Source organism: Acomys minous (genome assembly GCF_964271855.1).
Source record: "Acomys minous genome assembly, chromosome: 1".
Classification (NCBI taxonomy): domain Eukaryota; kingdom Metazoa; phylum Chordata; class Mammalia; order Rodentia; family Muridae; genus Acomys; species Acomys minous.
In genome coordinates this window covers 8,676,659-8,703,100 of record NC_140483.1, presented here as the reverse complement: position 1 = coordinate 8,703,100, position 26,442 = coordinate 8,676,659, and the positions used below count along the sequence as shown (strand labels likewise).

The window sequence follows — 26,442 nt, the reverse complement described above, 5'->3', positions numbered from 1 at the left end:
AGTCCTCCATCTTGCTCCAGCACAGGGCAGGCGAGGCAGATGCAAGTGTGCGCATGGGTAGTAGCAGGGCTCACTTTATGGGAAGATGGAGAGACACGACCCTTCTCAAGGAAAGCCCATCACCTGAGCACCTACTTCCCTCACAAGCTTTGTAACCTGAGCCAAGTTTCATAGAACTCTTGCGTGGATATCAGACAGCTTTACCAGTGTTTCTAAAATGCAAATAAAAAAGATTCAACTTGAAATGTTACTATATAGGTTTTTCTTAAAGACTTACCAACACAAACAAATGACACCAACTATCCCTCCCTCCCTACCACAGATCTCTGGATCTGAGTGGGAAAGCGGAAAACTCTTAACACCAAATTCAGTTCATTATACCTGGGACTGCACTTCAGAAACACTGGTGCGTGATCAGTATGTGTCTGAACAAAAGAAAAACGCGCATCTTACTACTCAAGAAGAAATGTTTCTTTGAAAAACGTTTACAGTTATGTAAGGATTAAAAACACAACTTTACTACAGTCTGCACATACAGAGGAGCATGGAGCACTTGTTCCCCGGAAGTCACGGCACTTGGCAGGTGGCCTCTCTCTCTCAGCTCCCAAGCGTTAGTAATGCTGAAGGTGAGCTGGGTGCTCCCGGCTGCTCAGTCACTGGCCGACCCCGCCCTGCCACCAGCAGGCTCATCGCTGTCCTTGTCCCAATCCTTCATCCTGGCTCCCATCATGAAATCATCTTGCAGGATCTTCCACCCTGGGCCCTCTTCTGATTCCACTTCAGTCTGAGGGAAAGTACAGAGCCAGACAGTCACAAATCAACTTAACCAGAAAGAAAAAGTTAAAACTGTACCCATCACAAGAAACGTTTCAATATGTAGTTTTAAATGAGATTAAACCAAGATAATATAAAATTGATTTTATATACTGTGCTCATACATGTACAAATACAGAGTAAAGTGGAAATTGTCAACTCTACCAATTAAACATGAAAGCAAAATAATTTAGATCTGGTAAAATATAGTTTTGGTGTCAATTTTAAAAATATTTGGACACATTAACTAACCCTCAGTGAGACCTCACTAGAAAACCCTTGGCAACTGTTCTAATGGAGTCTACAAACAGTGTTTAACCTTTAACCTCAACCACACTGACTCGGGAAGAGGGAGCTAACTAGTGCTGTGCAGGTGCTTCAGATGCTACCTAACCAGTGCTGTGCAGGCTGGTGCTCCATGCAGTACCTCATCCAGACTTTGCAAAAATGTGAACAAATAAGGTCTCACTACCTGACACAATCACGGAATTACAAACTAATAAAATGCCAAAATTATAAATAACTGGAGCAGGCAACAAACTTAGTAGCAGAGTCATTCCATGCACTCAGAGGACTAATGTAATGCCTGGAGCTAACTAAATACATGGTCTTCCTTGGAGGTGCAACAGCACCACCTTGTGGCATCAAGTAAGCACTGCAAAACACTTCTATGATTTATTAACCATTGTCAAGTCATGGATGTGTGTTTCAGCTCGTCTGTGCAGATCTATCCCATTTGGGGGCTACATCTATATAATAAGCATTTTAAAGAAAAAAGACATCGAAATGTTTGCAAGATTTCACAAGGTAATTACATACTCTGCTAAAGCTTGTCATTTTTTTAAGGACACTATTTACATATTAAGATTTGTGGTACAAAATACTGACACACAGCTTGCCCCCAGGCACCTCCAGAGACAAGGCAGCATACAAGCTTGAGCAGGCTGGGTAGTGATGCAGTACTTCTAGCATCAGATACCGTGCTACTGCTTAGCCAGCACTGGGAGCCAGAAACACTGTGCCGCTTGTGACACAGTTCAACGCTTGTCATCTGCAAAGCAGGAGGCAGAGCCCTCCTCAGGTGTGGCCAGGCCCTCTTCCCTGCTGACTTCTGAGGTCTCCAGCTAAGCCTCTGAAACTGAAGCTCCGCTGCTGCTATTCCAGGCTTTTTCTCCCACAGAATCATAAATACAGTGAAAAAAGGTTGCTCAGTGATTTCAAGCTCCTGGCATGTTACATCCTTTGAGAGTCAGGAAAGACAGACTGGTATTCCACATAGTCTTAGGGTTTTCAAAATTACATTTTAAACACACTTTGTAGTCTATAATTTGAATAGCTTAAATTCTTGTTTAATAAAATATAGCAAGTTTAGGCTACAGGAATAGGCAACCTGAAATTCAGGTTCACTACAGTTTTAAAGTGGCCATTAGAAACACCAAAGGTGGCCAAGGGCTGGCTTGAAACTAAAACATACGATGTTAAGGGGACAAGGGTGAGAAGATACAAGTAAGAAAATCACACAGAAAAAGAGGCAAATTAACAGAAGAAAAAGTAAGGCAGAACCAGTGTAAGAGATTCCATAACAGCAGTTCAAAAGAGAAAAAACAAAACAAAAACAGAACAGAGGACATAATCTATGGTTTAGAATGCAATGCTCGCACACATGGTGTGTGAGGAGAGAACTGTCATTTCCTGCTACACCTTCTCAAAAGGAACTCTACAGAGGACAAGAGCCAAAGCAGGACAGCGTCAAGGCAGCCAAGGGAGGCAAGAGCCAAAACCACGCCACATCTGGCCTAAGGCATGCCCTGCAACAGCGACTTCAAGAGACACAAGCACACAGAGGATGCTGTCACCAGCCACCAGTCCTTCTGTCAGCATTTGACAAAGCCTGAAAGCATCTTCACCAATAAGAGTGAATGGAGACAAGATACAAGAACCAGGGCATGTGGGCGCCAGTGTGAGAGCAACTCCAGATGGCACAGCAAATTATCTAAATAGCAGAACGGTAACCAGGGAACAACGTGAGAGCGAAGGGTCTCCTACAAAGGAGAATAGAGTTTCTATTTTAAAAAAAATAAAATAAAATCTCAGCAGGAATATAGGAACGTATGGAGGGCCCTGGCGCAGAAGCTGCAGAGTGGGCAAAGAGCACCAAAACCCAGCTTTATATTAAAATAACTGAGTTTGGGGCCAAAAATGTGATTCCCAAGACTACATGAATTCAAAGAAATCTTACAAGGCAGGACAGCAAAACAATAGGGGGGAGAGGGGAGAGGAAGAAGGAGAAGGAGGAAGAAGGGAAGGAGGGAGGAAAGGAGAGAAGATAGATGATTGATTGATAGATGATAGATAGTAAGTAGATGACAGATGATAGATAGACAGATGATAGATGATAGATAGATGATAGATAGATAGATAGATAGATAGATAGATAGATAGATAGATAGATGATAGATGGTGGAGGAGGCATGTCTGCATTATCACTTCCACAGTTTTCAGGTTTCCTCTAAGTTCTTTCCAAGAGCATCTCTTGTTTGTTGTTGTTGTCCCCACCTGACCCCACCCCCCACTTCTGGTTGTTTTTAACCATAATGACTCTGCCTCATTTTAACCTTATTTACTGTCAGCATGTTCTCACTAGGTGCTTCACAGCACAACCATGTTTCTTCCTCTTTTAAGCACCTGCCAGGTAGGAATTACCATCCCATCTTATGCAAGGAAACTGAGGCTCAAGACGTGACACAGCTTGTCCAAGTCCATGAACAAGTAAGCCCTGAAGCACAGTCCAAGATGCTCCAGGTCCACATCCTTGAACACTACGCACGTAGTAAGTGTTACCATGAAATCCTCTCCAAAACCCACTGCTCTACCACCTGTTATCTCCCATCGGCAACACAGTAGAACTAACACTAAAATATACAGACAATGCCCGAATATGTTTAAGTTTATTGGGGGTGAGGACACATGCCTCCTGTATGCCAGGCTAGCCTTTGATCTTCCTGCTTCCATCCCTGACTACTGGGATTACAGGCATGTGCCAGCACACGTGGCTTATGCCACGGCTGGGGTAAAACCCAGAACTTTGCACATGCTAGTCAAGTACTATGCCAGCTAAGCTATGTGCCCAGTCCATTTAAGATAACTTCTATGGCAGCCCTAATCTGGGCAAATTACACTGCTTTCATGAACGTCATCTACTGTACGGTTTCATAAACAATCTAGCCATTGAGCATACCACTTAGAGCATCCACAATGAAACAATAAACCAGATAATCACAGGTTAACACAAGAACAAAGGCTGGCATGGGGACATTCCATGTCTAAACTACAGCACTGCATCCCACCTTCATCCAGACCTATCATGCAGTGTTCAGAGTTGCTGAGAGGTTGTACTGATTAGACAGCCTAAAGCAACCTGAATATAACTTTTCATGCTTACACTAACTGAGCAAGAGAACACGAGTTCAGATCCCCAGTGCCTATGGAAAAGAGTGGGGTATGGCAGCATATGCCTATGGTCTAGTGCTACAAGACAAAGACAAGAAGACCCAAGTGATGAGGCCCCAGTTCAGTGAGACCGTCTGTTAGGGAAGGAAGCATTGATCATCTACCTCTGGCCTCCACACACTTGCCCATGGGTGAGAGTACTGAACAAAGCCACGTGATGCAAGGAAACAGAACAGTGCCCCCAATGGACGCTTTATACAAATACTCTATCAAGGTCATTAAGAAGCAATCCGTGCAGTTGGAAGTTAAAGCCAGCTCTTACAGTGTTAGTAGCTTCAGACACACTGATGGCTAACGAATGCTGAGGAAGAAGATCTGGAGTTATCAGCAGATAATTAAGTGGTTTACCTCATTCCATTTTGAAGAAAGAAAAAGACAAACCCTCAAAGAATGGTCCTGGGGGCTGGAGAGATGGCTCAGAGGTGAAGAGCACTGGTTGCTCTTCCAGAGGTCCTGAGTTCAATTCCCAGCACCCACATGGTGGCTCACAACCATCTATAATGCAATCTAATGCCCTCTTCTGGAGTGCAGGCATAAATGCAGGCAGAGCACTGTATACATAATAAATAAATCTTACCCCCAAAAAAGAGTACGTAAGAATAACAAGAACAAAAAGAATAGTCACGTCTAAATTTAGTAGTCATCAACATGTTTATTTCAATCAATTCATCTAATAACTGAACTTTACTTTAATTTTAGCTAAACTAAATGGATTTAGTACTGGCTAATTTCATCTAAATTCCAATAGCAAACTATTTTCAACTACAGCTATCCACCTAGACTTAAGTAAGGCTGTGTGAACATTCTCCCTGTGAGATGAAGGAGACACAGCAAATGCATGTAATAGCAAATGCAGCCTTTCCTCTTAGAAGTGGGAACGAACAACAGTGGCTTTTAATCCTGCAGGGTATTCCACCACCTCACTAGTCATAAGGACTGAAACATCCCTCATCGGTGCACAAGAGCTCCCACAAAGACCTCACACTAGACTCCACATTACAGAGACGGAGACGGTGGAACAAGCATAGAGACACAGTGCAGTGCCAGTTCTCCCTGGTCCTCAAAGAACTTAGTAAGTGGCATCTAAGTACCCTGATGGGTGACTTCCTTTCAGATCTCTCCAGTCTTGCTGTAATTTATTTTGCCTAATTTTGCAAGGTAATAAATAGTCTAGGCAGTAAGCTCACTGAGGCTTCATTTTTGTTAACTCCTTCAAGAGTTTTGTGATAGGCAGGGAGATACATGCCTATGTACCCAACACCCAGGAAGCTGAAACAGTAAGACCATAAACTCAAAGTCAGCCTGCCTCAAACAAGCAAGCAAACAAACTTGAAGTTTCACATTCACATGGGTACTTTGTAAGACCAAGAGACTAGTCAGGCATAATAAAGAATACCAGAGAGAGAGAGAGACAGACAGACAGAAAGACAGACAGACAAAAAAAGTCCAACTACTGAAATTAAACTACCTTTACTTATAATCTAAGTACATGTTAAGTGTATGTACTTCTCAGAGAAAACCTAATTCTCTCCCTCCACAGCTGTTACCCCTGAAGCCCGGGTTCTGCTGAGCCCTGTTTGAACCCACTGAACCGCAACCGCTGTGACCTCCTCTTCTGCCACACTCAATACCAGTCCTTACTCAGGTCTGTGTGTGCCAGCTTCTATCCCAAGTCGACATTCACGTATCCAGCTCCACAGTCCTCACCACTGATGAAGTTCATTAAGCTAACCAAAAGCCAAACAAGGCATCTCTCGAGTGTGCTCTACACACTGCACATCAAATGACAAGTCTGAAACACTTAAAATATATTCTTCCAATTAATCACTAAAAGCATGTCCCTATGTATTGCCCAAGATAAAAGCAAAACCCAGATTTGTAAATAAATGAGCAGACTGTGAACTTATATGTGGAAATAAGGAGATGAAGTTTGCTGAAAAGTCTGAGTAAATAGACCTGTTTGAAAGGGCTGCTTTCCAATGCTGAGCCCAAATAAAGAATATGAATATAGTCCACTATACATGAAACTCAACAGACTAAAAAATATAGATTGCTCCTCTCGACCTCCTTGTAGAATGCGATTTTAGGAGTAGGAGAGTGGAAGCAAAGGTTTGGGCTGGATATCAGGTCCCAGAATATGAAACCCTAAAATAAAAACTAGGGCCACGCCTAACAGGCACAGGGGGTCAGGTTACAGGCATCCCTACTGCGGCACAGGCAAAGTTAAGTTTCAAATTATAAAGGTAATTGACTGCAAACATTAAACAACTAAAGAGTCCTGCATCTGTGACATTGAAAAGATAGACAAAAGTCAAAGGGCGGCAGCTCCCGCGCCAGGGATGGAAGCACTGGACAATCACTGTAGTCCAGAGAGTAGCGCCTGCAAGAGAGGGACATCAATTCCCAGCTTTGGAAACCTGGACACATCCCCAAAGCTATCTAGTCAACTGGCCTGAAAGGAGACAGTTAGCCTCCAACACCATGTGTCACACAAATACCAGTCAGTAACTGATGCTAATGTTACTGAGGCAGTGAGCCAAACTTGCTCCTTCCCTAGTGCGCATTCCCAAACCACAGCCTACCTGCTAGGGAGGAGACCATACCCATGCCAAGGAAATTGGGTAATTAGTCCTTTAGCCAGGGACTACCTGGCACCTTCTGACCACACGTCCAATGTGCCACCATACAGCACTATAACCTATGACACAGGTACAAGACTCACGCGCACAGGACCCTTCAAAAAGACCAGGCCTTGCCTCTCACAGGGCACCACTAATTTCAGCTTAAAGACAGACGCCTGACAGCAGCTCCGTGACAACTAGTCCTTACTGCACACTTAGCCCTCTTCCCATCCCAAATATAACCTACTCCCATTAGAACCATGGCTGAGTCCCAGTGTCCTTCCACGTAACTACTGTATTTGGCCACAGTGAGAAACTGACTTTAAACTGTTCCCATCCACAGTAACGCAGAAGATCCTGTTCCTTGGTTTCAAGTTTGGAGTCTAGCTTCGTCTAAACTCTACTGCTTAAGCATTTTCAGTAAACAAACATTAAGCTCAACTATTTACAAAGTTGGCATTCCGCACATTCCATCGGCAGATCTTAAAGGGGAGTAAAGTCCTGTTCTGTGGCCCTGCAAGGGGCAATCTAAGGACAGCACAACACTTTCCTCTTCCCAGTCCCAGAAGTCTATGCCTTCATGCAAATGGGAATGTCCTGAAAATGCTGAGGCCACCCTAAGACTTGTGTGACCTTGGTCCTAGGCTTTCCTAGTGTTCTAAAGGTACCTAACAATGCACAGTCTGGGTTGTGAGATACCAAGTCAGCCCGTTTCTTCAAAGGGATTTTCCACACTCAATGCTTGGGATGTTACAGGACTGCCTTATCAGACAGGCAGCCCCCTCCCTCATCTCTGCTCAACATTTAAATACCTTACATCACAAAACCAGAGAAAAACAGCCTGCCTCAGCAAATGACTTTTTCCCATAAAGATATGCACTGAAATTTGTTGTCCAGCTATGATTCTGGAAATTTCTGTGCTGTGCTATCACATCCCCCCTCTGCAAAAGCATCACTGTAGCTTAATTATAACAAATCTGAAACTGATATAGTGTCAATTTCTGATAAATGAAAATCTTGCAGAAAGTCTGTAACTAAGGGCAGAAATTGCACACAGCAACACTTTCCTAATAGTCACAGACAGAGGCTCCTTTACAACGCAGCACATTAAGTCCTGGCTTTGGGGAAAGAACTGAGTTTCACAAACTAACTGGAGTTTAACTAGCTTTTGAAGAAAAGTACAAAAGAAATAATTACAGTGTTTAAGAATAAGTAAAATAACTAACCTCTTCTCAGTCTTAAACCTGTAATGGAAAAAAACACTATCCAAAGTTTACAAGTTACACTTTGTAGACACAGCACTCACTGCTCCCTCCCACCCCTGCTCCCACAACACAATACACAAAGTGCCCAGCCACGTGAGCCCATGTGAGGCCATGTGAGGTATCATATAACTAGGCCAGGGGAAGGCCTACGACTTAGGGAGAAGCAGTTTTTGAAACCCAGAAACTTTTAAATTTATTCTGAGAAAGAAACACTTCCTAAGACACAATTCCTCCAGCCTCACTTGACATGCAGCTGTCACCACAGACTCAGGGGCCCCATGGAGACTCGCAGACCCCATCAGCTCCTGCCAGGCACAGCCTTACCACATGGCCCCCATAGACTCATGTGTTTGATCACTTGGCCCTTGGAGAGTGGCACTATTAGGAGGTGTGGCCTTGTTGGAGTGGGTGTGGTCTTGTTAGAGGAAGTGTGTCACTGTGGGGGTGGGATTTGAGGTCTCCAATGCTCAACCTACACCCAGGGTAGAAGACAGTCTTCTGCTGCTGCATGCTGACCAGGATGGAGACGTCTCAGCTCCTTCTCCAGCACCATGTCTGCCTGCACACTGCATGCTTCCCGCCATGAAGATAATGGACTAAACCTCTGAAACTATGAGCCAGCCCCAGCTACATGTTTTCCTTTATAAGAGTTGTCATGGTCGTGTTGTCTCTTCTCAGCACTAAAACACAAACTAAGACACCCACATGCTCCTCCCCCCAGCTGCTGCCCTGTGGATTCCTACAACTAGAAAATGCTTCTCTCCACGCCCCAGTTTTGACTTGTCATTATGTCATCTATCTCATTTCTGAATTTAACTGGGAGCACACACCACCTCCCACAGTAAAAACGATCATTTTACGTCTCCATACTGTGAACCAGCTATGTACCTCCTCATTATGTCCACCTGAAGGTGAGCTATCCACCCTTCCACCTGCCTCCGCCATCTGGTTCTTTTCTGGTTTCCGACAATCCCCCTCCTGGCTCTACACACTACAGAGTGACAATAACTAAAAACAGACAAAAGAAGACAAAAGAACAGAAATCAGGTCTACTTACACCCAACCGATCTTGCTGTCATGAGAAAGGGTCTTGCTATACTGACCTGGAAACAGTCAGCAGAGTGAAAAGTAAAACCTACAGAGTACATGCTAGGGGGAGGGAGGGGATGTCTACCCAAGAGCCACCTAATAAAAGATTAATGTCAAAAACTTCACAGCAAAAGAACAAGTAATTTGATTTTTTTAAATAGACGATTGACATAAACAGAAACTCTTCAAAACAAATACAAATAGCTAATAATTATATGAAAAATGTCCAAGACTGTTAGTCATTATGGAAATCCAAGTTAAAAGTACACTAAGGAGATGGGCCTGGTAGTGTGTTTGGTCCCAGTACTCAGGAGGCAGAGGTAGGCAGATCTCTGGGAGTTTCAAGTCAGCCTGTGGTACATAGTGAATTCCAGGCAAACCAGGGCTACACAGTAAAACCCTGTCTTGATAAAGTTCAAATAAACCTGCCCTCAAATTCTAACTCCCCCAGTCAGAATGGCTACTCCCCAAAGACAAAAAATAACAAATACTGGTGAGATGTGGAAAAGGGAGCTTTTATACGCTTTTGGTGGGGACAGACACTGGAATAGCTACTATGGAAAGCAGTATGGAGGTTCTTGAAATAGATCTATCATATAATCCAGCCATGCAACTTGTGCTCATTTATACAAAGGGGAAAAAATCAACATAGAGCAAGAAAAAAGATGTGGGCAGGGAAGGGGGAGGGATCACAGACAATCACTGAAGCCCTGCTCACAACAGCCAGGGTACCAAATCAGTCATATCAAGAAATAAACACATGAACAAAACACAGGATATGTATAGCATGCAGCATGTGTACATATTAATCAGACTTAAGAAAAGTATGCTATTTGCAGGTAGCGAGCAAATCTAACCATTAAGTCAAGTGACATGAAACAGATGAGAGGCACAGCTACTGCATGTTTTCTCTCACATGCAGAAACCAAATACTGAAGCCTGACAATGACCTGAAGGCAAAAGAAAGAACTACTGTGGAAAAGGGGAGGGGAAGGGCAAGAGAGGGTGGACAGGAGAACAGCCACAATAAGTGCACACCACATACATATAGGAGAACATGTAAAGCCCCCAAGTGTGCACAACTAATGTGCATCACTAATTATAATGTTAAAAATACACTGGGTAAAAGTGCGGCAGCCAATCACAGCGGGGACAGTGATGGCTAAGTGAGAGCCAAGACTCAAATCACGTTCTGGATGGGAGTCAGGGTGAGCAGAGGCTGGGTGACTAACAGGACAGAGCAGTGGCTGATAGTCTATACAAACAGCAGTAGACACCCACCTCCAGGAACACTGGTACAAAGTAGCTTACCCCAGTGCAGCAGACATTGTTTCTATAAAATCAGAGGGTTCAAAAGAAACCTATACAGACTGAAATGAGGGGGGCGGTCCTCTACAGAAAACAGCTCTTCCTCTCCGTCCACAGCCCAGCTCTTCCTGTCCGTCCACAGCCCAGCCCTGCCTGTCCGTCCACAGCCCAGCCCTGCCTGTCCCTCCACAGCCCAGCTCTTCCTCTCCGTCCACAGCCCAGCTCTTCCTGTTCATCCACAGCCCAACCCTGCCTGTCCATCCACAGCCCAGCTCTTCCTGTGCATACACAGCCCAACCCTGCCTGTCTCTTCACAGCCCAGCTCTGCCTGTCCCTCCACAGCCCAGCCCTGCCTGTCCGTCCACAGCCCAGCTCTTCCTGTCCGTCCACAGCCCAGCTCTTCCTGTCCGTCCACAGCCCAGCTCTTCCTGTCTGTCCACAGCCCAGCTCTTCCTGTCCGTCCACAGCCCAGCTCTACCTGTCCGTCCACAGCCCAGCTCTTCCTGTCTGTCCACAGCCCAGCTCTGCCTGTCTGTCCACAGCCCAGCTCTGCCTGTCCATCCACAGCTCAGCTCTTCCTGTTTGTCCACAGCCCAGCTCTGCCTGTCTGTCCACAGCCCAGCTCTGCCTGTCCATCAACAGCCCAGCTCTGCCTGTCCGTCCACAGCCTAGCTGTTAAGGAAGCAGAGAACACTGACTTAGTGTAAGACTTTAAAAGACACAGGATAACGCAGTACCAACTGGGCATCAATAAGTGTTTGCTATCACAAGCAGCACAGCCCTTAATAATTAGATTTAAACTCAAGTATAACATTCAAAAACAGAACAACAGAAATATGAGAAGAAAATGTGCTGGAGAGCTGGCGGCCTGCAGCCACTCTAGTGCAAGCCACTTCTACAGCACAGCCTCCAAGCGTCCACTAATCCCATGCTAAATCTAGTCCTGTGCCTGTAACTGATATGGGAAAGAAAGCCAAAAGCAAGTCCAAATCGTAGGGCATAGTCAGGATTTCTTAGCTCATGGATATAAGCATCCATAAAAATTACTCTGAAAGTAACAAAAAAGAAGGAAAAGCAAGTATTTATTACCCACTTCCCAGGAGTTCTGCCTTCTAATGCTACTAAATCTATCTTTGAGTCTTAAGGAACAAAGCTGCCAGTGTGAACACAGCCTAAGACGTAAGTGTAAACCCTCCAAGTGCTGCCCATGTTACTAGAACTACTTCTCATACACACCTCAAAATAAGAGCCCAAAGGAGAACCATTTTCTACACGTACACTATATGGTTCCTTTGCTGCTAGAGACACTTTCTCATAATGGTTATGGCTGTCCTGCTGTCCCAACTGCATGTTCCTTTCAGAGCCAGCATTTCTCTTTGTCATCCTAATGGGATGGAGATTGTTCAATCAACCACAACACTTTCCATCAACCTCACTCCGGAACATTCACACAAAGACAATGAGGTCAGGGGCTGGGATGTAGTTCAGTGGTGGAGTGCTGGCCTAGGATGCATGCATAAGCCTAGGTTTGGCTCCTAGCAGAAGAGAGTAAGAAAGACAAGGTGAGGAGGAAGGAGGAAGGGGGGGAAATAACTGAAGTCAATATGTCAATGAAATCTTATCTCCCCACGTTTATTGCAACACTTCAGTGTCAGGATATAGAGTAAATCTAAATACCCATCAACAGCCAATGGATAAAGAAAATATAATATAACCTATACACATGTGTCATATCAATGTTATGGCTTAACTTACGTTACAATGGAGTGCTATTCAAACAAACACAGGATGAACCCCGGCTTTGTGCTAGAGGACACTGTTCCATGATGTAAGTCAGGTGCAGAAGACAGTACACAATCTTTTGTGGAATTTTAAAGTCATCTCATACAAACTGAGAATAAAGTAGTGATTATTGAAGCCCAAGGAGACAATGGGGATGGCTGACTAATGGCTGTAATCACAGGAGGATGAAGTTCTGCAGAGTAACAGACTGTGTGACGCAACAGATACCTGGGGGGAGTCACTTGTACTCACCATTTAAGAAAAGAAAGAAGAATGTTTAAGGCAGTGGATATGACCCAATCACTGCCAATTTGTACACAAGTGACAAAACACCACATCACATTGTAGCTCCTAATATGTATGAGTATCATGTGTCAATCAGAGCCACAAGTAGAGACCGGTAGCTCCCATCCTCATGAAGCTAAAAAGGGTGTGGGAAGTCAGGAATTGTAGTAATGAGACCTGAAGAACTCTGACTCTGCAGTGTGCTGTTTCTCCATCTCAAAATTTTGACAGTGCTCAGCGCCAAGGTTCCCTACCACGCAGCCTTACCTGTCTGGCTTTGAGGGTCTTCCCAGCAGGGCTGTTCTCACTTGTACCATCCATTCCGCGAAGAACGCTGATGAAATCCTTCTTGGAAACAGTTGACATCAGCTTAGCTTGCTTCCTGATGGAGCCCCCTGCCTCCTTAACTTTTTCGCCAACATTCTTTCGGTGTTTCTGAACAGCATTGAATAGCTGCACCACACCCCTAGTGTAGAACACAGGGCAACGTGAGATGGACAGCTCCTACACCATCTAGATAGAAAGGAGGCACGCATTCTCGGGTCTACTTAGTCCGCAGTGCAGGGACTTCATGGGTTCTGTCTTTTGTAGTCAAATAAGGTAATTAGCTTATTTTACTTTTACTTTAAAACACATTGAATCTATGAATGAATTGTCTTCTTAATGTGCCAATAAGATGAATTTTTGTGTAGTTATTTTAAAATAATATTGGTTATGGAGCTATTGAAAACCCAGTTTAGATTTTTTCAAACTAAAATGACCATTTTGTTTCAATTTCCAGGAGTCCTCACAGGCTAGAAATAACAGATAAGCTGAGGCAGAGACATTCAACAGTGTACACAGATTCCCACGTCTCACTATGTAGCTCCCACACAGATCATAAAATGGCCAGGATGATCTGTTAACCAGAAGTTAAAAACCACTCTACTGAACGAACAGCTATGCTCCCCCAACGCCCTGCCCCTAAAACAAGGTTTCTCTGTATATCCCTGCCTGTCCTGGAATTCAATCTGTAGACCAGGTTGGCCTTGAATTCACAGATCCACCTGCCTCTGTCCCGAGTGCTGGGATCAAAGGCGTGCTCCAAAGACCCCTGGCTCTGTAAGTAGCGATGTATGTTTCCTCCTGTGAAGCCTTTCCCAGTCCCCCAACTCCCATGGACGTCATCATACACAGAACACATTTCATTTCACTAGACTCATTTCTATAGATGAGAAGCAGAAGCAATCACACAGAAGAGACCATAGCCTACTCAGCTCTAGATACAGAAAGTGACAAATGTTTGGTGCTCATGCTTGGGGAACACAAGGCTACGGGAAAGCATAATGTGTGGCATATCACCCTGTAAATACAATGCAAGAGAACAAACCCAGCACCATGCATTTAGATAAGCATCAGAAGAGACTACACCATCCCCACAACTATTAAACACATCTGGCGTCCTACAGCTCTGCCTAGTGACACCTCCAAAGTCTAACAGCAGGTTGGAGGTGAGTCACTTGACAAAGATGGCAGAGCTTAGAAGGCTCTAAGATGGCAGAACTTAGGAATCCAATCTGACCACAGGAGATGACTACCAAAGCGTGTACTTGTTTTAAAGGCGGAAGCATTGTCTTACCTTGTCGCAATCCTTTGAAGGTTCCTCTCTGCCTCTTTGTCTTTGACAACATCTGGCTTCACTCTGCACATCATTTCCCACTCCCGCTTCTTATCGAGCTGTGTTATAAATACAGTTACGTGACAGAATAGTAAGCAATTTTCAACGTGCAGCAAACTTTGATAAGGCACTCTGTGAAGGGGCAGCGGTGATAAGGCCCAGCCCCATGTGTCACAGAGGCTGTTTTTAAAAGCCAGCTTCAGGGGCTCAGCTCTGACAGCCTCTGGCTAGCACTCCTGTGTCATGTGAGATGCAGGGTCTTTAAGAGCTTCCCTGGCGTCAGGCTCTGGAGAGCTGCCAGTACAGCCAGCCAGGCAGTGTGCAGCAGGTGAGCCAGCCACTCACCTGAGGCAGTGGGATGCCCAACATTGCACTGCCCACATCGATAAAGGCAAGCTAAGCTACCCATTGCCTTCCCAAGGACTCTGCTCTCAGGATCAAGTCTGTGCCAGCTTTGAATAGAACAATATCATAACAGATATTCACACTTTGCCCATTTCTCTTTATATAAAATCATGAAACCTATTTTCCCCTCCTGGCACATCTAACCAATGCTCTCATCACACACAGCCTTTCTAGTCACAAACTCAAGTGAACCGATTTCCCACTACTGTGCAAACACTTAAGGGAGCTGGAAAAAGAAAGCCCACAGGCAATACCCAAGCTAGTGTAAATGTTCTCTGAGCAACAGCCTGAACCCAGGTGCCTGATTTGACAAACTGGTTGGTAGGTCTGTTTCCCAAGCTGACAGATACTGACCGGATGAACCACTCTGAGAGGCCACCAAGAATGGTGGCTAAATGACAGCTTTTCTCTACCCCATCGCTTGGTGTTAGAACAAAGCTAATGCTCCTGCCCTGACAACAGGACCTGGCCTGGCTCCTCTGGAAAAAACATTCGTCTCCAAATTGGTGCATTTTAAAGTCAGCAGACTCATTACCACACAAGGTGAGAAACAAACCTCAACATTTTACATGGCATTGCCACCTGACACTGTACAGACAGACAGTCCTGGCAGCCACTGCAGCTATCAGCAAGCACGCTTCCATGTGCTCTGGGCTAACACCAAGTGTGCTTCTGTGTGCTCTCTGCACTGGAGTGTCTCTGTCCCTCACTCCCTCCCTGAAATTTGGAGACTAGATGTAATTACAGCTTCTGCCATTTAAAAAATTTTTCCTAGCCTTTCCCAGTTAGTAAATAAATATTCAAATTTCAACTGAAAAGCTCTCTATAAGATTTAGAGACAAAAAGAAGCTTCCGCATGAGCACACCTGTGTGTGCAGGTGTCAAGCAAAGCAGCCAAAGTGAGGAGGGCACGGCAGCCACAGAGAGCACTGGATCTAACTCAAGCCTACTTCTTTCTTCTTTACCTGGAGACCACTCCTTGGAAGTTACTACTTCTAGACTGTAAGTAAAATATAGAAAGTTACTTTTTTTTCATTAGAAAACACCTATTTTATAACTAAATATTTTTGACATACTGATACTTGTAGTACAGGGGACATGAAAACCTCACTATAGCTTCTTTTATACTGTAAAATAGCCAACTTCTATGTAAATTTAGGTCTTCAGTCAAGGCTAAAGTAGACTAATTCCATCAGCAGCAATTAACCAGACAAGAATTCAGCTCATCGACAGAAAACAGCCATTCTGAACTGTACCCACTTCAATGTTCAGATTTACACAGTGGGGCTGGCTGGGCTTGCTCAGACGACCACATAAGACTGTGCTGGCTTTAACCCTGCCCACCCACCCCACATAAGACCATGCTGAGTTAACCTGCTAACCTACCCCACATAAGACCATGCTGAGTTAACCTGCTAACCCACCCCACATAAGACCATGCTGAGTTAACCTGCTACTCCACCCCACATAAGACCATGCTGAGTTAACCTGCTAACCCACCCCACATAAGACCATGCTGAGTTAACCTGATACTCCACCCCACATAAGACTATGCTGAGTTAACCTGATACTCCACCCCATATAAGACTATGCTGAGTTAACCTGCTAACCCACCCCATATAAGACTATGTAGGGTTAACCTGCTAACCCACTCCATGTAAGGCTGTGCTCAATTAACCTGCTAACCCATCCTGCCCCACCTCGCCCCCCCCCCCCCCCCATTAGAAGCCCTTACAGCCAGATGCTTCTGGGACAAACTGTAAAGAACAGCACAGACAGGTGGACAGACACACCTGCTTCCTCTTCTCCACCCTCTCCTGCTTTAGCTTCTCCTTCTCCTTCTCGAGCTCTCTGTTTTTGGTGAGGATGGTGGGTTTACTTTTAGGAGTCTTTTTGCTAAGGATTTTGGCCATGGCATCTGCCCAGCCTGAATTAGTTCCAGCACTTGGTTCTGCAGCGTCTTCATTTTCTTCCTCACAGGATTCAACATTGTCCTCACTGTCGGCTTCTATAGCTCCATCATCTGACTGGTCCATGTCTGATTCACAGCTTCCTAGTGACCCTAAGAGTAAAAATAAATTAACCTTAAGTGCGGATGTACCCTACCCCACACACACACTCCATAAGGAGCACCAGGATTCCCTGTGTTGCTAACAGCACTGGACACCAGTACACAACACAGACAGAGCCGTCCAAGTGGCTTCAAGAGCCAGGCAGCAGAGGTAAATCCAACAGCTGCTCCCTCCACTCAAACAAAACCGATGATCCACTCAAGACACTGAACTGCTGTGCTGAGTAATAAGCTCCCCTCCCAGCTGACTTAGCATGCTCAGGGGTGTAATCAGAGCCCAGCACCAACAGACACTGCAGCCAAACTAGGTCCTCACACAAATTCCAAGTGGCAGGGTCAGAGGACAGCAGGGATGGTGCACAGGTGGGGCTTAGCTGTCAAAGCTTGCTGAGCAGCTGGAGGGTGGGCCTCAGGACCTGGGCTCTTTCAGGACCCCCTGAAGTCATTGGAAAACACTTCAAAGGGGAAATTGCCCAACAACTGAGTGGCCTGAGGTACATTCTAGTAAAAAGAGCTAAGAAGGCAGCTGAGAAGTTCTCAGAGTAAAACAGGGGCAGCAATTGCCTTTGAGAAAAACAAAGGTCCTTTCTTTGACTCCTGTCAAGATGTATCCCAAAGGTTAGTTTAAAAAACAAAATGAAACTATTACCTCAAACTTATTTATCAAAGTAGCAAAATACCAACATTAGTGATCAACGACTGGGACTCATCCAGCAGTTCCCTTGTATCAGGAGACAATCACCGTAACTCTAAAAAGAAGGAAGAAAAAACCTAGGCGAGAATTCCCCATCCCTCCCTACTTAATACAGTCCTGGCATCTCCTCACTGTAGCAGACTTTGGAATGCTCTCAGACTTTAAGCCACAAATCAAACTAAACTGTTGACTAGATCTTTTATCAAGGGACTGATTATAGCACACAACCTTCAGTTACTACTTTCAATACTTTCAAATAATACAAGCTGGGGATCTCTAAACCCAAAAATCAAAATCCCAAACACTACATGCACTATGAAAACTTTAAGTGGCATATTGATCAACTGAGCTGAATTTTTGGAGCACCTCCTTGATTTCCAGATAAGGAATGAGGATGACCCCAGCAAAGTTTGCACAGGGTAATGTAATCAATGCAGCGACAACTGTATACAGTTGACGGCCACACAGCTTCTCCCCAGAAGCATATCTGAGGATCTTGCATATTAACATTTAAATAATGCACTGTGGAAGCTAATAACAATTTTTAAAATCATCCTTTTTTAGTAAGCATTAACCAGATGTAAAGAGACACTACTAAACGTTAAGCACCAGCACTACCTGGGGCATCAGGAGCAGAAAAGGCTTTACCAGCTCCTAGAAAAATGTAAGAGCTACAACACTGACATCTAGTGTCCATCATGATGCACCTGTACGAGGGCCCCAAGGAGCCCTCATAAGCCACTGCAACTCACCACTGAGACTTGTCTGTGTTACTGTGGTGTGGGCCTTGGCCAGAGTAATACAACACACACAGTATGCACTCAATTATGAAAAGCTTACAGCATTATTTTATACAGCCTGAGTTCACCATACCAGTAAAAATAATTCCAAAAGAATTTGGAAAAGTGATTTTTTTTCCCCCAGCAGTTAAAGAAAGGCATTTACTAGGGGTAAGAGAACACATATATGAAGCAAACACACAAAGAAAGACAGGGAACACAGGAAACTGAAAGATTCCTATTTTATTTTTTTAAAGAAGCACAAGCTAGGAGGGTTGATGCTGCCAATGGAAATGATGGCCTTCTGTATAAACAAATTAAAAATGCCAAATTAATAAGATCATACCAGCACGTACACACAAAGAAACAGAAATGGACTTTGCTTGTAGGACACTGAAGATCATCACCACGAGAACCAGGAGGAATAGGCTCGTCAGTTTTAACTGTATCCTGACACAACACTTTGGCAATTGTTCGCTAACCAATCTTTAGCAGTGAAAAGTAAAAGTAAACAGTTGTCTAACACACGACTGGAAATCACTAGACAAAAACATCCTTGAAGTCCTTTATACATGACTCCTGCATTTTACTTTAAAAATCTGAAAACCAAGGAAGAACTATAGAGGATGTTTGCTGCAAATAATGACAGAAATCCCAACAATGGCAATGCTCCACATCAGTCACACACACAAGCCACTGACCGCTGCTCTCCTGCTTCAAGTATGTCCAGCATGGCTGTCCGGCTAAATTCTTAAATTCTAATCATCTTAAACGTAATACATGCACACTTCCCACGTGCTACTCTCCCAGACCCTCAGCAGCCTCACAAACTTGCCTACCTATCAATTCCTCAGCCCAGATATCATTAGTGACTGGCAGGCAAGTTTCCACCAGGAGACAAACACACGTTTAAAAACTTGCACACTCTGAGCATCCATGAATGGAGAAAAAGAGAAGCAATGAAGCTTTCTCTCCCTGAGAAACTCACTTATCATATAAAGGATGTTCAATAAGTTGTGGATGTGCTAAGAAAGGACGGGGGATGGGGAAGAGGGGAAGGTTTGGGAAAGTAAGACAATAATCTGCCATAAACTGCTTACCCTCACACAGGGCTGTCTAAGGTGTACTTCATTTTTTACACATGTTGTTTTGCTATTTTAAGTAACTTAAGTGATAAAGAAGACTACAATTTTATAGAAAGCACATTTATTTGCTAGGTTAATAGGTTTTCTTTTTTCTTTCTTTTTTTGGGAGTGTGTATTGTTGTTGTTGTTATTTGGGTTTTTTGTTTTGTTCTGTTGTTTTTCTAGACATGCTTTCTCTGTGTAGCTTTGGCTGGCATCACACACTTTGTGTACCAGGCTAGCCTCGAACTCACAGAGATCTCCTGCTTCTGCCTCCCTGAGTGCTGGGATTACAGGTCTACGCTACCACTCCCAGCTGGTTATTAGGTCTTAAATGCAGCTTTGCAGTTCATCAAAAATTAAAGGCTATCTCTAGGATTTCTAAAGTGGATGAAGTTACAAAGTCCTATGTGAAAAGTGGACAGCCATTTTTCATATACTGGCCAAGACAATTCAGGTTTTTCTTTTTACTGTCTAGCAATGACATCACCACTCACCTTCCTATGACACTGTCAGAGGACAGTTTCTCTGGTTATCATGGTACCTGAACATGCCTGAATATCCTCTATTGATGTAGTAACTCAATTAGCCCCACCTTCCTTCCCTCATAATACCTGGCATCAACAGCCATTGCTTTCATACTTGACAACAGTTCAACAGAAGCCATTTACTTATTAGGGAAGTTGCTGGGGGCAGAAAGGGTGTCATTTTTGTCGCTAAACTACAACTTGAAGAATCAAGTATACATTGTATCTGAACCAACAAATTATCCACTTAATCCAGGCAGTTCAAGGACAATTCCATAGGAATGTCCTGGGTCAAATGGTATAAGGCTGAGGCAGATGGACTGCTAGGTCAAGGATTGCCTAGGCTACTCAATGAGTTCAAGGCTAGCCTGTACAACCTAGTGAAACCATGTCTCAAAACAAAAAGTATGGGCTTAGGGGATGGTTCAGTGGTTAATCTTGCACAGGACCCAGGTATGGTTCCTAACACTCTCATCAAAAGGTTCACAATGCACGCCTGTATCACCAGCACTCAGGGAGGCAGAGGCAGGTGGATCTGTGAGTTTGAGGCCAGCCTGGTCTACAAAGTGAGTCCAAGACAGCCAAAACTACACAGAGAAACCCTATCTCAAAACCTGCTCCCTGCCCCCCACCCCTCAAAAAAAAGACTCCAAACCACCTATAACTCCAGTTCCAGGTTTCACATTTCAAGATTTCATTTCACAGGCAAGGAGTTCCCAAATAAGACCCCAACAGCTCAGGGCGTAGTAGGAAGAACTGAAAATTGAGGCGACACGAATTTTAAAGCTTCTTGCAGCAAAGGAGAGAATGAGCACAGGGAAGAGAGAGGGCACAGAGTCGGGCAATCTTCACCAGGCACACATCTGCACAGGGAAGAGAGAGGGCACAGAGTCGGGGCAATCTTCACCAGGCACACATCTGCACAGGGAAGAGAGAGGGCACAGAGTCGGGGCAATCTTCACCAGGCACACATCTGCACAGGGAAGAGAGAGGGCACAGAGTCGGGGCAATCTTCACCAGGTACACATCTGCCCAGGGAAGAGAGAGGGCACAGAGTCGGGCGATCTTCACCAGGCACACATCTGCACAGGGAAGAGAGAGGGCACAGAGTCAGGCAATCTTCACCAGGCACACATCTGCACAGGGAAGAGAGAGGGCACAGAGTCGGGCAATCTTCACCAGGCACACATCTGCACAGGGAAGAGAGAGGGCACAGAGTCGGGCAATCTTCACCAGGCACACATCTGCACAGGGAAGAGAGGGCACAGAGTCGGGGCAATCTTCACCAGGCACACATCTGCACAGGGAAGAGAGAGGGCACAGAGTCGGGGCAATCTTCACCAGGCACACATCTGCACAGGGAAGAGAGAGGGCACAGAGTCGGGGCAATCTTCACCAGGCACACATCTGCACAGGGAAGAGAGAGGGCACAGAGTCGGGCAATCTTCACCAGGCACACATCTGCACAGGGAAGAGAGAGGGCACAGAGTCGGGGCAATCTTCACCAGGCACACATCTGCACAGGGAAGGGAGAGGGCACAGAGTCGGGCAATCTTCACCAGGCACACATCTGGTACAGGATTACAGCTAAAATACATTCTTGAAACTCAAAACACTACAGTGCTGAAGGAGCAAATAATCCCATCCCATAATGCCAAATAAATAGGCAAATGGACTATGCAGACACTTTTCAAGTGAAGAAGTACCAATAGACAAAAATACAATTAAAAAAATCCACACTATTATCTTTTGCCATGAAGGAAATACAAGTCAAAACTCCAGTAATATTCCATCTCACTCCAGTCAGAATATCATCAAACCAAAAGTAACCACATAAGCTGGCACTGGAAGGCCAGAGACGGGAGGGAACACGGGAAGAAACACAGGAAGACTTGCAGTTGGAAGCCACTGTCAGACACACAGCAAGTCTGGGCTTATGAGATCCAATCTAAAAAAAACCTACTATCAGTAGAAATACAAATTGGTAGTACCTATAAAAATTCATATGGGTGTTCTTCAAAAAGTTAAAACTTTTGCTAATTTTAACATTTTGAAATCCATGGACCATAAAAAGGTGATACATGATAATGTTAGACAAATTCTGTTTCCTACTGCTAGAAATACTACATCCTAAATAAAGGCAGATATTATAATAATGAAAATTTAAAACTGAACTAAGATCCAGTACCCAGAATCCAGAATTTGACCCAGAATGAAAGTCAGAGACACCTACACACCCATGTTTACCACAACCAAGTTCTGGTATCAGCCTAGGCATCCATCAATGGGAGGACAGAGATCTTTCCAATCTTAGTGAATAAAAGTCTACTGAACACAACACAGGCATCAGTCAGGCTCTAGGCTAACTTCTGACAATGCTGCCATCAAAGTCAACAAGCCCTCAGTCTCAGCTATCTGAAAGTTTCTGCAAAATATATTTCATAAAAGCAAAATTTCCTATCTTTCTTATACAAGATGTCATAAGAAATCAAAACCAGAACATGACAAGTACAGCTCAAGCCACAGAAGCCAAACCCATGCTTTCTGTGAGGCAAGTGTCATCGCTTGAGACCTCAGCACTGAAAGTCAAGCATGTCCTGACAGATGGGCCAGTACAACTTAACCGTAAGCCTGCAGCTTGCACACCACTGCTTGTATATCTGAGGCCTCAGGCTTTACAGTTTTGCAGTTATTATCACCTGAAAAGCCGGTAACAGCTCTACAATCTGTGGGTCACCTTTCCAGAAAGACTATGAATTCACAGGAGGAAAACAACCATTTCGTAGGCTAAATATCCAATTCTGAGTGACACCAAAGAATGTGCATTGGCCAACCACCCTTTATTACCAAATTTTCAAAATGAATGCCCCTTTATTATTTCTATCACTGTCACAGATATGGCTTAAATGCTCAAAAAGAAAACTGGATGGAGAGCATTATAGTCAGTGCGAGAGCTCACCTCGCATCCACATGGATTGATACCAAGCACCACACAATAAAAGACACATAAAAGTTGTGGGTTGGTTTGTTCTGTTCTGTTTTGTTGGGGAGGGGGTGGTAAGCGCATTTGGCGCTCTTCAGAGGACCTGAGTTCATCTCCAGCACTCGTGCCAGGAGGCTCACAGCTCCAGGGGATCTAATGCCTCTGGCCTCCACATGTGTGCACATACCCACAGGCAGGGACAAACACACATATAAATAAAAATAAATATTAAAAAACAAAAGTAGAACAAGCTAGATGGCTCAGCATGTAAATATCTTTGCCACAAATCAAGTGAGGACTGGAGTTCAATCCTCGAGGCCCATATGGCAGAGAGATGCCACAGACTGCCCTCTGACCTCCACATGTGTGCTGTTGTGGCACAACTTCCCCTAAAAAATACATGCATGCATGCATACATAGTGTAATTTTAAGTTTTAAAAGAGACTAACGAGACATGACAACTCTATTGAATGTGGTTCTAGGTTAAGAAAAAAATTTTTTTTTTAAAAAAAAAAGAGTTGGCTTAGTAAATGGAGCTGAAAGAGCCCATGTTTGTGGCAAAAAAGCACAGCTATACGCTGAGCCCTAGTAACCCAGTGACTTTGAGAAGACCCAATCCTGAAAAGTGGTTATCATCATGGAAGCTGCAGACAAGCTGTTACCAACCCACAGGAGGATACAAGTCAACTTCTAACTGTGGGTTCTCTATTTGCAAGCTCACATACCATAACATTGTTTTGAACAATACATACACTCCCACACTTGGCAGTCATCAGACACACTCCATCCTGACCATTTCTTGTGTCCCTATCTGTCTTCCTTGAAACTGTAACTCTAAGGACAGAAATTATTCATCCTTCAAGTCAGTGCCTAGAAGGTTACTGTAACAGAGTACAAACATTCATTGGATAGTTAGCTTTCCATATTATTCAGAGGCCTCTTTGACACATGATCTGTAACAGACAAGAACTTTAGAAACCTAATCAGTATTTATCCTGAAAAGGTTTCCCCTTAGAAGTATCCAGTACTTGAGTAAAGAAATCAAATTTCCACCCAAATTTGTAAGCAGTACTGATGCCTTGCTTTAAAAAACGTAGGTGTTTTCTTTTTCTTAGACAGTAATGCTTCATCTGTTCAACTATCTGCACACTTATGGAACTTTCAAACAGCAAACACACCTTAGAAGATCTGAAAAGTGGATGTTTAAAAAGAGCAGGGTCGAACTGAGAGATGCTCAGTGGTTGAGTTCATTCGCTGTTTTTCCAGAGGAACCAAGACCCTTTCTCAGCATCCACACTGGGCTGCTAACAACCACTTGTAACTTCAGCTCCGAGGGATCTGAGACCTCTGGCATCTACTGGCACCTGCGCCCACATTCACATACCCCCACACTTAACACATACCTATAGTTTAAAAATAATAGCAGGTCTAAAGAAAGCAGGACATTAAGCCACAAAGTGAAAGTGTAGAAACTTAAGGACCAATCTCTTTCACAAAGCACTGGATCAGACACTGACATCAATAAAAATTAGATGGACATGCAAGCATTTGCAGAGTCCTGTGAGCAGTAAAGGCAAAAGGCCGAGAACTCCAGGGTGAGAGCATGTTCAATGTGGTAAGCACACAGTACGAACAGAAAATAGCAATTATCAAAGGGCAGAAAGGCACATGATGAGAGGAGATAAGCCTCATGGTGCAAGCTAAAACCCCGAATGTTATTCTGGGATGTGAAACCACTGGGTCATGAAAACCTGACACAATCAGACACACATGAAATGTGGGTCGGCCACACATGAACAGTAACTGGAGCGCAGGAAGCAAATGCCTGCTTCTTCTAAACTAAGAAGCTGGTGCCAAGAACTATGGAAGTTTAAAAGCAGCATCCTCAAAAACAAAAACAAACAAACAAAAAAGAGCCGGGTGGGTGTGGTGGGGCACACCTTTAATCCCAGCACCAGAGGCAGAGACTGTCGGATCATCGTGAATTCAAGGCCAGCCTGGTCTACAAAGTGTGTCAAGGACAGCCAAGGCTACACAGAGAAACCCTGTCTTGAAAAATAAAATAAAATAAAAGCAGCATCAAGGTTAGACACACAACGGTGAGAGAACTGCCGAGACACACCTTCCTTCCATTCTCAAACTGTTATCACATGTTAATATTGTTTCTCTCCTTTACCACAAAACTCCCAAACGCTCACATTTCCCCGCTGCACAGAAATAGTATTTCTTCCTCTTGGGCGCCTCGATCACTGAGCCTATTCCACCCATTATTTCGACTGGGACCCTTCCTTTCACGCTTTGCTTGGGGTTCCAAATACAAGCTCGTGGACATTGCTCTTACAGCCTTTTCTATTTTCCGATAAACGCTTACAAGCTGACCGGCTCAAAGCACAAAAAGAGATAAATCCTCTCATCTTAAAGACGTGAACATTTCGTGGGGAGGGCAGGGGAAGAAAAGTGCAAAATGTTCAATACCAACTTTGATTCTTCTCTGGCAGACGCCCTAAGCCTTTGCTTTGACCTGAGAAAATTAATCTTGTTTTAACTCCACTTCTAAGCAGGAACGGGACCCGCACTGGAGTTATCATCCGCCCGTCTCCTTCTGCTCTTAATCTGTGTGCTGCCCGTCATTATTTCTACCTTTCCTATTAAGTTTCTCATTGGCATAGGCACTTTGGCCAACCTTAGTGACAGCTGACTGAGTGGAAACACAAAATTAAACATGACAGCGAGGAGCCTCTGAAGAGCAAGTCCCCTCGCCCAATCTCGCTTGCCCCACAGACCAAACACGAAAAAACCGAGCCCTTGCCTTGGGGCGCTCAGCCCGACCACAATACCTTCTCCGTCCGAAGAGTCTTTGAGCTCATCTTCCAGCTTCGACACTGCGGCCTTGGCTATCATTTTAATCTTTTTCTTTTTCTTCAGGGAACGCTTCAGCTTTTTCCCGGCGCTCACACGTGTGTCTTCAGCGGCCGCAGCCATTTGGACTCTCCGGAAGTGTCACCTGATAATTCAGTCGGGTTGCAACAAAAGAATCGTCCCCCTCTAGTTCCGCAGCTACAAAGTTCCAGAGCTCCTTTGCCAGCCTGAAGTTCCGGTGTTGGAGCCGCGGTGTAGACGGAGAGTGTCTCGACCCACAGGTGCTCCCGGGCGAAGTCGGACTCTATGGCGAACCTGCCTGGCACCCTTCTGGGCGGCTGCTGTGGCAGGCTCGTATTTCTCTCCTCTAGAAGGTTGGATTCCTGAGTTAGAAACCTCAGCCCCACCCGCAATGAATGAATGGGATAACTACGGAATTAGAAAGCAAACTTGACTTTCACATCTTTCTTTTTTTTTTTTTTTAAAGAACCAAGCATGTGCAAAAACAAAAAACAAAAAACAAACAAACAAACAAAAAACTTTTTAAAGCTCGGTGTAGAAATTCTTGGGTTTTGATAGATCAGAGAAGCTGCCCAGGTAGAAGGGCTGAGCCATGCCCGAAATCCTACCTAGCACCTTCCATAAACTGCAAAATAACCTTGTGGTAGCC

The 26,442-nt window shown here is 44.4% G+C and overlaps 1 protein-coding gene across 1 annotated transcript; it reads right to left on the bottom strand.

The window, feature by feature from the left end:
• Positions 1-449: 449 nt before the first annotated feature.
• On the bottom strand, positions 450-25,951 carry RRP15 (ribosomal RNA processing 15 homolog). Its single transcript, XM_084773655.1, has 5 exons — positions 25,751-25,951; positions 16,529-16,797; positions 14,292-14,389; positions 12,941-13,139; positions 450-784 (listed from the first exon to the last, which is right to left on the bottom strand). Exons 1-5 carry the CDS (start codon positions 25,893-25,895, stop codon positions 650-652), a joined length of 846 nt encoding a protein of 281 aa, XP_084629781.1. The 5' UTR covers positions 25,896-25,951; the 3' UTR covers positions 450-649.
• Positions 25,952-26,442: the final 491 nt, after the last annotated feature.

Bases quoted from the DNA above. Each gene is read 5' to 3' on its own strand.
- RRP15 (XM_084773655.1), bottom strand. From the start codon at position 25,895: ATGGCTGCGGCCGCTGAAGACACACGTGTGAGCGCCGGGAAAAAGCTG. The intron at 14,390-16,528 runs GTGTGTCTGTCC...TTTATAACACAG, and splicing joins GGGTGGAGAAGAGGAAGCAG to CTCGATAAGAAGCGGGAGTG. The intron at 13,140-14,291 runs GTAAGACAATGC...GTTCTACACTAG, and splicing joins CTTCAAAGGATTGCGACAAG to GGGTGTGGTGCAGCTATTCA.